At 43.3% G+C, this 15,065-nt stretch overlaps 1 protein-coding gene across 1 annotated transcript; it reads left to right on the forward strand.

The window, feature by feature from the left end:
- Positions 1-9,697: 9,697 nt before the first annotated feature.
- LOC120565861 (Krueppel-like factor 2) lies at positions 9,698-12,978 on the forward strand. The gene is made up of 3 exons (XM_039811929.1): positions 9,698-10,167; positions 10,546-11,539; positions 11,806-12,978. Exons 1-3 carry the CDS (start codon positions 10,090-10,092, stop codon positions 11,979-11,981), a joined length of 1,248 nt encoding a protein of 415 aa, XP_039667863.1. The 5' UTR covers positions 9,698-10,089; the 3' UTR covers positions 11,982-12,978.
- The last annotated feature ends 2,087 nt before the right edge of the window (positions 12,979-15,065 follow it).

Raw genomic sequence — 15,065 nt, forward strand, 5'->3', positions numbered from 1 at the left:
TGGCTGCTGCTCGTTAGCTAACGTTAGCTTTATAATTTCACCAACCCAACATGCCTTCATCATACACTGGTTAGCGAAGATTTGCCCAAAAAAATTGGCGATAGAGATGTGCTTTCCTACAATGTGAAAAGAGCGTGTGAATTCAACATGAAGTTGTTACATTTAACTATTTTAGAGGCTGTGGACGTTGTTTACTTCATAAATGTGTTATGTACTGTGTTAATGGACTGAGGATGGGAGTAGGATTTTGTATGGACCTTTTTCACAGCAGACATTTTGACTTGTCGTAGTAGGAAAAGCACAGCTGAAATTGATAACCTTAACGATGGCTCAATTCCATCAATGTGTCCCAGTAAGCTATTTCAGTGAGTCAGCATGCCCAATACCAGGACCTCTCCTAAGTGGAATGCAGCCATCATTAATGGTTTTGAATACACCTGTGCTTTTCCTACTATGACGTGTCAACATGTCTGCCATGAACAAGGTCTATTCGGTTTCGGATTTGGCAGAATCTTAACCAGTGGATTTGGCCGAACCCCAAAAATCTGGATTCGGTGCGTCCCTAGTTTACGCACCAAAACAACTAGTTAAGATTATTAAAAATGGCTGTGGTTTGGATTAAAACACCGGTCCCCTAGTACTCCCAAGACACAAACATGTGTGTCCTCGGTGAACGTCCTGTGTTTTTGCTGGGACACTGACTCCGCTCCTCTGCTTGAAAGCCCTGTGTTTAATGACCCACCCATTCACCCTAACCCCCTCACTACGTGGACCAGAGCAGTCTTATACTGTAGCAGTCAATGTGCTGCATACAGCAATACATACATGGAATAATAAGGAATTACAGTGTATTACTTTTCATAGCTATATGTACAAATGGTTCATGAGAACAGCCTGATCTAGCTGTAAATGCCCATTTTGAAGTGAATGTTTTCATTTGGGAATGTGTCTCAAAGAGTCAGTCTGGCAATATTTGTGTACAGAGAGTAAGGTTTGGACTCCTCTAAATGTAATGTGTTTGCAGCCAGGCCCATCAGCCTTGTTGTGGCATGATGTAAATCTCAGTCTAAACAATGACCAGAGCCAGATGAGCACATGTGAGAACCTCTGAGGCTCGCACAGAGAAACACCCAGCCAGCCAGGATTCACTTCCACATGGAAATGTACACCATCATGGTGTGACAACAGGCCAAAACACACAGGCTCAACCTCTCAAACACAAATGCACGAATACATTTCCATGTAAAATCTAATACTTTCTGCATGTGCGAGTGTAGCTTTTGATGCTGGCTGAGAGAGCACAAAAAACAAACAGCGCAGGCCCACTGTTTGTTGTTCATGTCTCAATTAAAGGATCAGATCGCCTTAACGCAGTGTGAAAAATTAATTGGGAATGACAAAGTAAACAGTGTCTTCCTATGTGGGGAGGGTATGAGTCAAATGTGCATTCAGTTATAGCTTCAGCACCATCAGCACGGACACAGGTGACTCCCAGCACACATGGGTGATTACTGAGCCATGAATCAGTGTGTTTGGAGAACGAGAAGACAGGGAAGACAAGACAGAGATGAAAGTGGATTATTCATTGGAGACATGAGATGAGTGGGGTGGAGGAAATACTGGAAGAAGACAAACACGCTGAGAGCAGAGTGCCAGAGCTGGAGAGCTGCTGCTTTTCATCTGGTGAACAACTGTTGGAGCATGTAGAAGTATGCTATCATTATCAAAGTGGAGCAGAGCGCTGGCTGTGGCAGTGACTTCTGCATGATAGGAACAAGTGGAATTATTCTGTTCTTGAAAATAGTAAAATACTGACCGGAATGTTCTCTGCTGGAAGGGAAAGAAAGAAATATTCAGATTGTTATTTATCTGCATTGATGATTACAGAAATAAATCTTGAAGATAGGATTTGAAAATATGACATCAAGATCAGGACCACTCTAGTCTATATTGACGATGTTTCATTTCCGGGATTGTTCAGGTGCCACCGGCCGGTTGTCCCTCACCTTCCTTTTTCTTTGTGTTGGCATTTTAAACTCCGGTGGATTTATGAGGACTATGGTTAACTGCTCCTCAGATCTCTGCAGGGTAAATCCAGACAGCTAGCTAGACTATCTGTCCAATCTGAGTTTTCTGCTGCACGACTAAAAACAACTTTTGAATGTACACATGTTCCACAAAAACAAGTTCCTTCCCGAGGCTATTTTGCTGCACCATTGCTTCGTCCGCCACTTAGCACCGCCCAAGAGTTTTTCTCCCATCCCGGAATGTTTTGTAGGCGAGCCAGACCCTCCTCCGCAGCGCTGTGGAGGACCACTCATATGAGAGGAATGATATCAGTGTCATCTCTGTGCATCAAGTACAGACACAGGTCTGGGTGAGAATGCAAAATACAGGGGGTCCGTACCCCTTAAATGAAAATCTGGTACTTTTTTTAAAATCTTATTCTCATTGCAGGAAAGATTGTGGCCAATCGCTGCTACCCTGGACACAAATTATTTGAACCACTCTTCTCTGGCAGGAGGCTGCGCTCCATCAGGACTAAAACATTTAATGCCTCATTAACAAAGCCCGGGACCCGCACTGACACAGACTCTGATTGTGTTCATTTTGACTATGGGTCTTGCAAACTCTGCAATCACCACCTCTGATGTAGAGATTTGGGAAACATGAACTCGAGCCAACTAAATTTAGTATGTTGGAGCAAGCGGTGCAAGCCTCCTAAAGCTCTCTGACTCTGACTTAGTTTTACATAAATCATGTCAAACATGAGTATCTGAGTACAGCTGAAAGTAAACACAGCTAGTTTGGTTAGCCTGCAAAGTTTCCACAGAAACAGATCCCTTTGTAGTTAGCTACAGTACAAAAGCTCATCTTTGGGGCTACTTTCTGTGTTCACTGTAGGTTGGACTTAAGCAGCTGGGTGGTCAGAGGAAAGTCAGAGAGAGAATGTAGGTTTGGGCCAGACTGATGGGTAGAATAACTCCACTGAGGCTAGCATTCATTAAGATATGTACTTTGAATGTAAATAAGGTGCCAGAGTGCTCACACTTAACTGCATGATGTTGTTGTATAGCTACTTAGACTGAGTCACTGACAGAGACTGGAAGCAGAGACAGGGGTAGCCTCGTCATTTCCCTTTTATTTATTACATTAGACAATCTTTTACACACATCAAAGAAACAGCAGTAATCCAGGGGGTCCATTAGATAAAAATATACATTCAAAAGCCACCAGGCGCCGTACCAAGATATTATCATAATCCATTGTTTAATACATCCATGTGCACACAGTTATGACTCTGCGAATGACAGAACGTTGATTTCCAGAAGTGTTGAAGAATTCTGAGAACATATGACAGTTTCTCCAGACTGATAAGAGCAGATAACGACAGAGACATCAGCCCACTGATAGTTGTTACTGAAAATGTTTGACTGTACAGCTGCTTGTTACAGTAAGACAGGAGGAAGCTATCACTGAATCTTGTGCCGCATGTCAGTTAAACTTAAGTCCCGACCCAGAGCGTCAAAAAGTGATGTTGAGAATCCTGACCAAGCGTGTCTAAATATGACGCCAAAGGGCTAGATGCTAGAAGACGTTTTGCGTCAGTAACAAATCCCAAAGGCACCTGACCAAGCATCACTTTTTGACGTGCTGGGAGTGAGAATGTACACGGTAAAATAATTTTGGTGCTCCATACCAAACACCACCTGAATTTGGAAACGAAAAACCACACAGGAGTTTAACAGTCAGCACATCCAGTCAGACAACCGTCCGTACTGATGACCACACATCAGAAGTATTTACAACGATGCACACACTTTGCTAATACACTATCACACATTCATGTATATCCTGGAAACCTACATAACTAAGTAATTGACTCATAATGAGGTTGGGTCCCCATACTCATTTTTTTCTCATTACAGCTGTTTTCACAGCCTCCTCCTTCCGCTGATGTGATAACAGCTGGTGGCAGTGATTCACCATTGAACTGCATGCTGCTACCTCGTTATGAGCCACAATGTTAAATTGTAACAATGGCATTTAAAACCTCATATACGATCCACTGTATACATTGCATACAAGTGTCAAACTTGTTATTTTTTTCCCCCTTAAAGAAACCATTAATCCAAAACAAGAGAAAAAGTAAAACACATTTTCGCTCAACAGTGTGGTTCCAGAAGTAGAAATCCCAATTTTCTACATAAGTTTTCAAAATGTTCTTTTGCGCCGAATCAAATGTTTTATGGTCACGATTCATTTTGTAGCTGGTTGGCTTGGTCCCAGGCTTAACACTCTTTATATAAACATTTTCTGAAACGTCAGTGGAGATATTGAATATGGAAAATCACAAAGCTATTAAAAAAGTGGGCGGTCACTGTTGAGCTCTATAGTTTTGGTTTAAATTGTTCAGATTTGGAGATGTCTATCTCTGAAGTTTCTTCCTCCATCCCCAGTGGCGGTCCTATAAGTTTTAGTGCCCGTATGTGAATTTTTCACCTGTTTTAGGTGAGAAATCCATGTGTTTTTATTTGAAAGGTGGAGGTAAATGGAATTTTGTTTGTGGCTCTCAGAATAAAATCGCAGACCATACTGTTAATAGTTTTAATAGAGATGACGTTCTACTGAAAAGACAGTCCCTGTATAAAACTGAGATGTATTTGGGTGAATTTGCACTTTCAAATCAATAAAGGTGTGTTCAGTGACTTGCACTCCATCCATGCTAATAGCTGTATCAGCGTTGATTGGTTGGAACAGTACAGGCTGCACATCTTCACGTGCTTCGTAAAATGCTGCACACGCACTCTGACTAACTACAAAGGAATGCCACCAAATCATCTAAGGCTGCCAAGCGTCAGGGTGACTATGAAAGTACAGTCAGCCTTTAATTAACATTTCAAATCGGTGTTCAGCAGAGGGCAACACATTAAAAAGTCTAGGACGTTATACGACACACCCGTGTTCTTTCTTTATGTCTGCTGCCAACTGGCTATAATAACACAGGTGAACGAGTGCAGATTGCTATTAGAAATGTTTGACATCTATCTGTTTTTTCTTCATGAGTCATCAAAGGATTCAGAGAATCTGTTCACACACTGAAGAAACAGTTGTATGTCAGCAGGATGGTCATCACACATAAAAAGTGGCATGCTGCCCTCACTAGATCAATACCAGTTTGCATACAGGAAGAACAGATCGACAGAGGATGCCATAGCTATTGTGTTACACACTTTGCTAGAACTTTGACTGCTACAACACACGTCCTCCACCATGACCAACTGGGGCCCCTCAGGGTTGTGTGCTTAGCCCACTTGTATACACACTCTATACACACAACTGCAGTTCTTCCTCCCCATCCAATTATGTAATAAAATTTGCCGACGACACAACAGTGCTCGGCCTCATCACCGGGAATAATGGGACTGCATACAGGCGAGAGGTCCAACTGCTGGCAGTATGGTGCAGCAGAAACAACCTGACCCTCAACACAAAGAAAACTAAAGAAGTCATAGTGGACTTCCGCAGGTCTGGACAGTTAGACCACTCTCCACTCCTCATTGGGAATGAGGTAGTGGAGAGGGTCTCTAGTTTTAAGTTCTTAGGTGTGACTGTGACGGAGGATTTGTTGTGGGGGAAAACCATCACCTCTGCCACAGCGAAGGCCCAACAGTGCCTCTTCTTCCTTAGGAAGCTAAGGTGGGCAAAACTGCCCCAGAGACTCATGGTCAACTTCTACCACTGTGCAGTGGAGAGTATGTTGACCTACGGGTTACTGGTATGGTTTGCTGCCTGCACAAGCACAGAGAAGGGAGGCCCTACACAGAGTGGTGAGAGCCGCAGGAAAGATCATTGGGGTCGTCCCTCCCAGACATTCCAACTGTGTACACCTCGCTGTATGAAAAGAGTGAAGAACATCCTCCCGGACCATTTACATCCAGCCCATCACCTCTTTCAACTGCTGCCTTCAGGGAGAAGATATAGGTCCATCAGGGCCAAAAACCAGCAGGCTGGCCAACAGTCTTTACCCTCATGCAGTCAGGTTGCTTAATGGACATACCACCCCCCATTCCCCATCGGACATCCCTTTGTGACATAATGTCTCTTCCCATACATCATCAATACCTGTGACCTGGACATTGCATTGCTGCAAAAATACTACAACGATTTATCGATTGCACCATGCACTTTAATGGACATAGCACTTTATGGGGTTTTTCTAAAGGTATTTATGGGAAGTTAACTTGGGTACCAAAGTCATTCTAGGTATTTATGGGGAGTTAAATTAAATTAGGTACAAAGTCATGGGTAAATTATTTTCATGGGGACATATATAGATAAGGCAAACGGGTGAACAGCTTAAAATTATATGCCTGCTATTTGTTTTGCTTTAACAATATTTCGTTGTTATGATGTAGCAATGACAAAAATAAAACTGAACGGACTGAACAGGATGGCAGATTTAAATTTTGTTTTAAAGGAAGTGACACAGATAAAGTGAAGACAGTGAGAGATGTCCAGGTCAGCTGAGATAAAAGCTTTATTACATGCAGTTTTATTTCCATGGTATGAAAACTGGAATGATAATTGTTGAGTCAATAACACCCCCTATGATAATTGGGTATATTCGATACGTACATAGATCTAATTTGCATTAGTAGTGTCCCTTCCTTCGCAAACTCAGACAGGGCTTGATCACCAACTGGGCAAGGTGGGGTTTGGTGGCAAACCTTCAGGGACTCATTGTTTGCCCAACACATTATCATACCTAAACATTATAGGTCCATTTTCAAAGTTTACCAAAACAACACATACAAAAGGACGTAACCAATGTCATTGTGTCACATAAAACTCATAGGTAAAACTTGGTTAATTTAAAAATGACAATTGATTTTAACCTATTCTCCTGAGTGAAAGTCCTGTGTTTGTTTTCTCCATCCTCCGCCCTAATCTGCCTCCTTAAGGCTGATATATAGTAGTAGCCGTAGTCTCTACGCGAAAGCCTACGCCGTAGCCTACGTAATTAAATTCAATTTTATTTATAGTGGCAAAGCAAAGCAGAAGTTCTCGCTGGCATCTCAGGACACTTTACATTACCACACTCTATAATTTATTTAAAGACCCAACAATTCCCCCGAGAGTAAGCATTTGGTGCGACAATGGCAGGAAGAACTTCCTTTATTTAACAGGCAGAAACCTAAGGCAGAACCAGGCTCTTGGTGAGCGCCATTTGCCACTGCCGGTTGGGACACAGAGACACTGATGCAGATATACAGATATACAGAAATATGATTCATAATAATTATAGCAGTTGGTTTGATGGACAGTGGCAATTATAGTAACAATAAGGATAATAAAACTATGACTAGAAATAATAGTAGTAGCATTGCAGGGTGTACCAGGGCGCCGAGCAGGACCACGGCAGCAGCTGCAAACACGATTTAGGTGCCACCACAATCCAAGGAAATCTGCAAGGCCGAACTCAGTTAGTAACAAGCATTAATGGGACATGAATGCACACAGATGGAAAGAGAGAGGAGAGAGTAGCTTAGTGTGTCATAGGAAGTCCCCGGCAGTTTTAAACTATAGCAGTGTAATTAAGAGCTGATCTGGGCGAGCCTACAAAGGGTTGGTAGATGATTCAGACAGAAGAGAAGAGAAGCAGAGCTAAGGAAGGGTGCGTGTCTGAACGCGATACACCCCTCCGTGTCTGCAGCTATACACCCCCCTGCCGGGACGTAAGTGGCCTACTCAAGTGGCCTACTCCGTTGTGAGGATTCATACGTGCCGTGGTGTGTCTGCCTCATTCTAGCGGACCTCTTAAAGAGAATAGCGGAGCCGGTATGTGTGAAAGTGTAAATAAGCTCTACGTGTGTGTAATTGTAAATCAAGCTCTACGCAGAATTTGCTGCTCAATCACCCAATTCCACGTTTGGTCTCACGATAATTACTACGGCCATAAGAGGTCGCCACCTAACAAGAAATGTAATTGTCGGTGGTTAGGAGCTGCTTACATAATCAACCCATACAGTTGTTTTCTGTGTGAGGACTGGCTGGTTTGTCAGATGGTTAGCGGCAATTTGATTAGATACTAACTTGTTTGGGATTCTAAAGAATCACTAAAGAACATTATCACATAAAATGATAACGGCAAGGTTGGTCCTGAGCTGCAAAATGTACACATAGCCCATTGCTAAATAACTGTATGTGTCACTAAATTACCTTAAGGGCCCACTGCTCATTTTTATCCCTGAGGCCCCCAGCTGTCAAATTCAAAGATTCAAAATCCCTTATTAATCCCACAACGGGGAAATTCACACTGTTGCAGCAGCAAGGGACAAGAGGAAAAAAGTACAAGAAACTCTAAAGATACACAAATAATAAATAAATATCAGTAAGCATAAATCGTAAAATGTATTTACAATATTGCCCAGTTACAGTATTATAGCATGGTTTATCAGTCCTGGCTTGTGTGTTAATTGAGTCATGGCAGAGAAAATCAGTATATAATGCTGCCTAACCTTAATGCATCAGTTATAATAATAAAATAGTGAACACTTACAGGTCTATTCTGCAAAATCTGATTTTTATACTTTATACACTTATAATTTTGCTGATAATGCTTTTACTAATGTAATACTTTTAGTGTACAGTCATATATGTAATTATATATATATATATATATTATGTTGCTACTTTTAATTAAGTAAAGGATATGAACACCTCTTCCAACACTGGTAAAACACAATCTCTGACTTACTTTTTGTGTACAAAATCACAAGAAGGCAGTTTTGCCAGCTGTTTAAGCAACACTCTGATAGGGTTAATATTTTTGGCCACAGTCCCTTCATTGGTCATGGGCACAGTAACAACAGCTGTTGAGAAAGGAGAGTGTCTGCCATTCATTTTCAGATTGGAACCAGCAACTTTTCTGTTCACAAGTTCCATACTGCTATGCTTGAAGATTATATATTATTGAATGAAGAATGGTTGGGGAGATGAAACCAAGTCCTCTACTGGGAGCTGCATACTTATCAACTCAATGATGCTTTACGGAGCATTGTGTAGTAGAGGGAGAAAAGCCGTGGTGTAGCTGGCGCCTAGTGGCTGAAGCCTGCAGCAAAAAATACCGGGCATGACAGCCGGGGAGGAACGGACGAGTTTTAGGAGTTTTGGGGGAGGAAACTGTCTGATCCGAGTCAACTATGATCGGAGGCACGCATAGGCTCTCTCTCCCCTGCTCATGTTCTGATAGAAACAAAATTCCAACATGTATTCACATTTAAGGATCCTCATTTTTTTGGGATTTAACAACGAGATCTTTAGATGCCATGTGCCCAGCGGCATAGTAAACAAATAGAGATGAAGCTAAATGTTTTAAAATAAAGAATGCCTGTGTGCGTAAAAGCGCACCATATCCAAATGCGTAATACGCAGGGCACCTGTAGCATCCCCCATTCCTCTTTGAGGGAAGCCTGTGTGCCCTTTTAGTATCGGTTTCGTTGCTGTTTTTTTCAACAACGTGTTAATTGCTTAGAAGTCTTTAAGTGGTGCTTGTCAGGGGTCTCTCTCTCTCTCTCCCTCTCTCTCTCTCTCTCTCTCTCTCTCTCTCTCTCTCTCTCTCTCTCTCTGCCCTGCCAGTTGTTGGCCAGGTTTGGCGGAGGGCGTGTTCTTCACTGTAAGGTTAAGTAGCTGCCCGCAGAGGAGCAGAGAGAGCATTCCGCATCAGTCCTCTGACTCTCTCACCACCTCTCTGTCTCTGACTCGCAGGCAAAACTCGGACTTTTATACCGAGGCTAAATTTAGGGGGCTGTCCGGTACGCAGCGCCCCCATCCTGGACGCGCTTCCTTCCCCCAGCCTCGCATTGGTCTGATTTGTGCTGCAAACAACATTTATAAGAAAAGCTGCTCCTTCCAGACACACAGCTGCACATGAGTGAAGAGCAGCAGCTCATCGGACCGCAGAAGAAGCAACGCGCTCTCTAGATTGTTTTCTGGAGACTCCGCGGACTCTGGTTATTTCCTTGAAAACAGAAAAAGTGTATTTAAGGAAGTTTTTTTCAATTTTTTTTTTTTTTTAAATAACGCATGGAAATGGCCTTGAGTGGGACCATTTTACCATCAATCTCTACATTTGCCAACCAAAAGGAGAAATGTTGGGAAGATGTAAGTTGCGCTGTTTATATATTTCCACTTGTTTTGAAAACGGTTACAGTTCGGCGTTTTGATTTAAGCACATAACTTGATGCATGTGTTTGCTTGTGTCAGCCTGTCATATTAGAACACATACAAGGTGTTTGCTAGTCCTAAAAAACGTTTTTAAAACTTTTGAATTTTGATAAGATCTGGGCACTGCAATATGTATTTAAGTGCGGTTTTTATATTGCCTTAGTAGTCGGCTATTCACCCCTCTCACAGTGCACTTGTGCTGTTTTCGAGCTATTTTATAGCAGTGAATTATTTTAATGAGTTATGTGAAAGTACTGTGAAAAACCCATAAGTTGTTCACTTAACTAATTCTGCTCTCTCTCATCCTCGCTCCAGAGGTGGAAGGGCTATATGAGCGGCGTTGCGCTCAACATGGACAGCAGCTGCCTCGGCAGAAAAGACGAAGAGGACCTGGATAAGTTCTTGGATCTTGAGTTTATTCTCTCTAACACCAGCGTGTCCGACAGTGCGCCAGCCGCAGGGACCGGGGCAGAGTCCTACCGTCTCCAGGAGTCCGGGGTGTCCGTGTATCACCAGCAGCAGCAGCAGCAGCAGCACACCGGGATGCCCCAGCAGCCGTCCAATTACACATCTGTCCCAGACATGAACAGCCCTCCGCCCGTCTACAACAGCCTGATGGCGGAGCTCCTTCGCTCCGACGTGGACACCAGCTTCCTCCCCGGGGAAAGCCCCAGCATCCAGGGGAGATTCCTCATCAGCTCCGCGCCTTTCCAGACCACTCAGGATTTATTCCCCGAGCATCCGAACATTAAAGTGGAGCCCGCCTCAATGGACACGTACGGACCTGTCGTGGGTCTGGTGCCTCAGAGCTGCACCAAAGTCAAGCACGAGGGGAGCGTTTCGTGCATGATGTCGTACGAGGAGCAGCCGCGGCTGGCCAACTCCCCGCAGGCAGCGGTGGGCAGTATGACGCCGCCTCTCAGCCCGGACGACCTGATGAGCTCCGAGTGCCACCAGACCCAGATGACATTCCCACAGAGCTTTCACCCCCACCACCGCTGCGCCTCCGCGGGATTCCCTCACCCGCACACGGGCATGCAGCTCCCGTTCCCCGTGGCGCACCATCACCACCAGTTCCCCGGGATGTTCGGCGAGGACGCAGCCATGGGCATGCAGCAGCCGGCGGCGGGACAGCGGGTCATGCTCACCCCGCCGTCCTCCCCGCTGGAAATGATGGACACCAAGCCGAAGAGGGGTCGCCGGTCCTGGCCGAGGAAACGGACTGCGACGCACACGTGCACTTTCGCCGGCTGTGGGAAGACCTACACCAAGAGCTCCCACCTGAAGGCGCATCTCAGGACGCACACAGGTACAGTAGGATCCGCATGTTGAATGGAATGACGCTTTAGGCTAATTACACAACTTTTTTTTTCTTTTTTCTAATCAGCAATCTTTATTTATTGTGTTTGAAAAAAAAATTGTTTTGTTTTTTTAAATACATTTTATTCATCAAAAAGTACAATAAAAGCCATTGTATTATGTATTGTATGCTATTTATCCAACCCGCCATTACGTTGCCTTCAAATTATGACGTCACTCACGGCTGTTTTGTTGTTGTTGTTGTTGTGTTTATAGGAGAGAAACCATACCACTGCAGCTGGGAGGGTTGCGGCTGGAAGTTCGCTCGTTCCGATGAGCTCACGCGTCACTTCCGGAAGCACACCGGTCACCGGCCGTTCCAGTGTCACCTGTGTGAACGGGCCTTCTCCCGGTCCGACCATCTCGCCCTGCACATGAAGAGGCACATGTGAGGAAAAGACCAACAAAAAAAAAACATGGCGCAGACAAGGACTTCTATGCACCGCATCAAGCCATAAAAAGAACTGTTATGATCAGACATAGAAGGATGCTGTGCAAATATATAGACGCAAAATCCTATAGGAGTAGCAACTATAGTGATGACATGACAGAATAAACTGCCATACAGTATGATGAGGCCACTATTGACTACACTGTAAGACCTATTATAGGAATATTATAGTGATTTTTCATCAGGGCAATAGGGGCATCACAATGACACGCCCTTGAGTTATATTTTGTGAAAAGATTTATTTAAATGTTATTTTTGAGACAAACAAAACCACAAGACTAACAGGAAATGCAGCCAGATAGACAGAAACAGATCATTCTGTTCGGACTAAAACTTTTTTTGTTATTTTTTTTGTTAACTATGTAGCTGGTACTACTTTTTGTATGGAATTCTGTTTATATAGACAACAAATTAAAGGAACATTCCACTCAACATGTCAGGCACATGCCACTGAAGCACTTGGAAGCGTGACAATCCTTTGAAGAGCAAAACTATTTTTTTTTTGTATTTCACCATTAGTGCCTTTAATAACATGTTATTACACATCTTACGAGTGCCATATTCTCCACTGGCTAAAAGACAATCAAAGTTTTATTCTGCGTGTTATATTGTAAGTGTAAACAGCACGTGATATAAGCTTTGAGACAATGTTTTGTTCTAAAACTGCCATTTATTCTGTCCTCCCTGAAGGCTTGAATAGGATGTCATGTCTGTGAGTCTGTTGTCTAGCGTTTAAAGTCAGGTTCTTACAGTCGGAAGTCTCACAGAAGTCCACGCCATCTCAACACCACCTGATTGACAAAGGGCTACACAGTCTTTGGCAAAAAAGATTTGTTTGTATGCGTCTTGAAGGAATGTACTGCCTTGTAAATTGAATCTTTTTTTTATATATTGTAAATAGTTTATTTTAATGTACATATTAAACTAAATGAAGATGATTTCTGAGTCCTGTGTGTGATTGCCAAACAGTTTATAAAACATGGTTTGATGTGAATACACACACACACACACACACACACACACACACATGCATGCACGCATACACAGACACACACACACACACACACACACACACACACACAGACCAAGATCATGGTTAACCACATAGTCAAAAGAAGACTCAAAACAATCTATTTTGAATTTTTTACATTTCTCACATCTTTTTTTCTTTTCTTCTGTATTACTGGATATGTTTACTTCTAAAGACTACATTAAAATGAAACAATTTCAAAAGGGAAAATAATACTGGTTGCACTGCTCATAGACATATGCAATCTGTAACAGGGGGCTGCTTCACTGTGAGTAACAAGCCAAAGGGTTGGGTACCACTGCCCTGATACAATCCCACTTACAACCGTTTTTCAGGTCCCATATATTTAACGGTTGTGTCCAGATCAACAAAAATTTGATTGAATTTTTCAGCTTTACCAGCCTTGTTCAGAAGTTTAGGGAATTTTATTCTAAATTCCAAATATACCAACATGTAAGGGTAAATGTTTGGTGTATGTATATCAAGATTTAAATTAAATAAATACATACTAATGATGCCCAAGACATGTGGAATATTACTCTTTTAATCCTGAAGACCCAAACCATTTCCTTCCTACCTCTAAACTTTAGAGGTCTAGCGCCAGGTGAGCCATCCTGAGAAGCTGGTTTGATCCCGGCCAGAGCTCTGAGCGCCCTGCCTTGGAAGCATCAGACCGATGCTTCCCAGCTGGGACAGAGTGGCTGCCAGAGCGCTGTGGCAGCTGCCTCTAAATACAAACATTACATTGACATAATTACAGAGGCTCGATATAGATTGAGGCTGCATCGGGGGAACACAGGCGAACCACAATAAGTGGGAGGGGATAGCGAGGTGAAACGAAAGAGAAACCCTGTCTCGAATAAACTGAAAAGACCCGCTGGGAGCAGCAGGAATGGGGTGAAAAGTCTGCTCGAGGGACAAGTGTTTTTCGGGCTACTCGTAGGGACGAAGGGCAGGGTAAAAGCTATCATTGTCATTGCGTGTGAGGAGGATTGAGTTTCATGGTGGTACACTGCCTGTCTGCTCAGCAATTTTTTCACCCTCCTAGAAAGCAGGTGTTAAGATGACAAAGATAACGTCGATAAGGGCTGTGGGTTGAATCACTATTGTGTTACATAAGGAGTCGGTGATAGAGAGCCGCAATATGGAAATTATTTGTATGAAAATTATTTGTATGAAAATTACTATTTACTAGAGCATGACGAGGGGGGATCGAGGGGAAAGACTTTACTTCCATTTCAAATGTTGCCACTCAGGACAGGAAGAAACACAGTTTGGGCCATTATTCCTTTTGGTAATAACAATAGTGACATCATGGCAAAAAAAGTGAGAAAACAAAGAAGAAGTAAATTATTATCCAAACTGTCCATTGCGGGGCACCTGTGTAGCTCACCTGTGTAGCTCACCTGTGTAGCTCACCTGTGTAGCTCACCTGGTAGTGCATGTACTTCATGTACAGAGGCTCAGTCCTCGCCGCAGCGGCCGCGGGTTCAGTTCCGACCTGTTGCCCTTTGCTGCATGTCACCCCTCTCTCTCTCTCTCTCCCCTTTCATGACTAAGCTGTCCTTTCACATAAAGGCCTAAAATGCCAAAAAAAATAAATAATTTTGACCTCATTGCCATTGCCCTTTCAAAGCGCCACCGATTCCAGAAGCAATGATGACGTGTACCACTTTGCCTGTCTCTGCTCTGCGCCCTACAGTACCCCACGGTTTTTATTATAAATTTCTTTTTTTAAAGATTATTTTTGGGGCATTTTTAGGCCTTTATTTCCACAGGACAGATGAAGACATGAAAGGAGAGAGAGACGGGGAATGACATATGTGCGCCTGCTCTACCAACTGAGCTAACCTGGCCACTACCCCACGGTTTTCATTCGATCATGTGTAGGTAGCGTTAGCGTAGCCTTTCTCAAATCGCGTAAGCTTGCTTTGTCCATGATGTCGGAGAATTTCGATAAAGCCCAGAGACATATGTTATGAGCGTGTCTTAAAA

The sequence above is a fragment of the Perca fluviatilis genome, chromosome 9, assembly GCF_010015445.1.
Source record: "Perca fluviatilis chromosome 9, GENO_Pfluv_1.0, whole genome shotgun sequence".
NCBI lineage: Eukaryota > Metazoa > Chordata > Actinopteri > Perciformes > Percidae > Perca > Perca fluviatilis.

What these genes read in the sequence shown, in the direction of transcription:
- LOC120565861 (XM_039811929.1), top strand. Translation starts at nt 10,090, where the DNA reads ATGGAAATGGCCTTGAGTGGGACCATTTTACCATCAATCTCTACATTT. An exon ending in AGGAGAAATGTTGGGAAGAT is followed by an intron (nt 10,168 to 10,545) that starts GTAAGTTGCGCT and finishes TCCTCGCTCCAG; the next exon opens with AGGTGGAAGGGCTATATGAG. An exon ending in GCATCTCAGGACGCACACAG is followed by an intron (nt 11,540 to 11,805) that starts GTACAGTAGGAT and finishes TTGTGTTTATAG; the next exon opens with GAGAGAAACCATACCACTGC.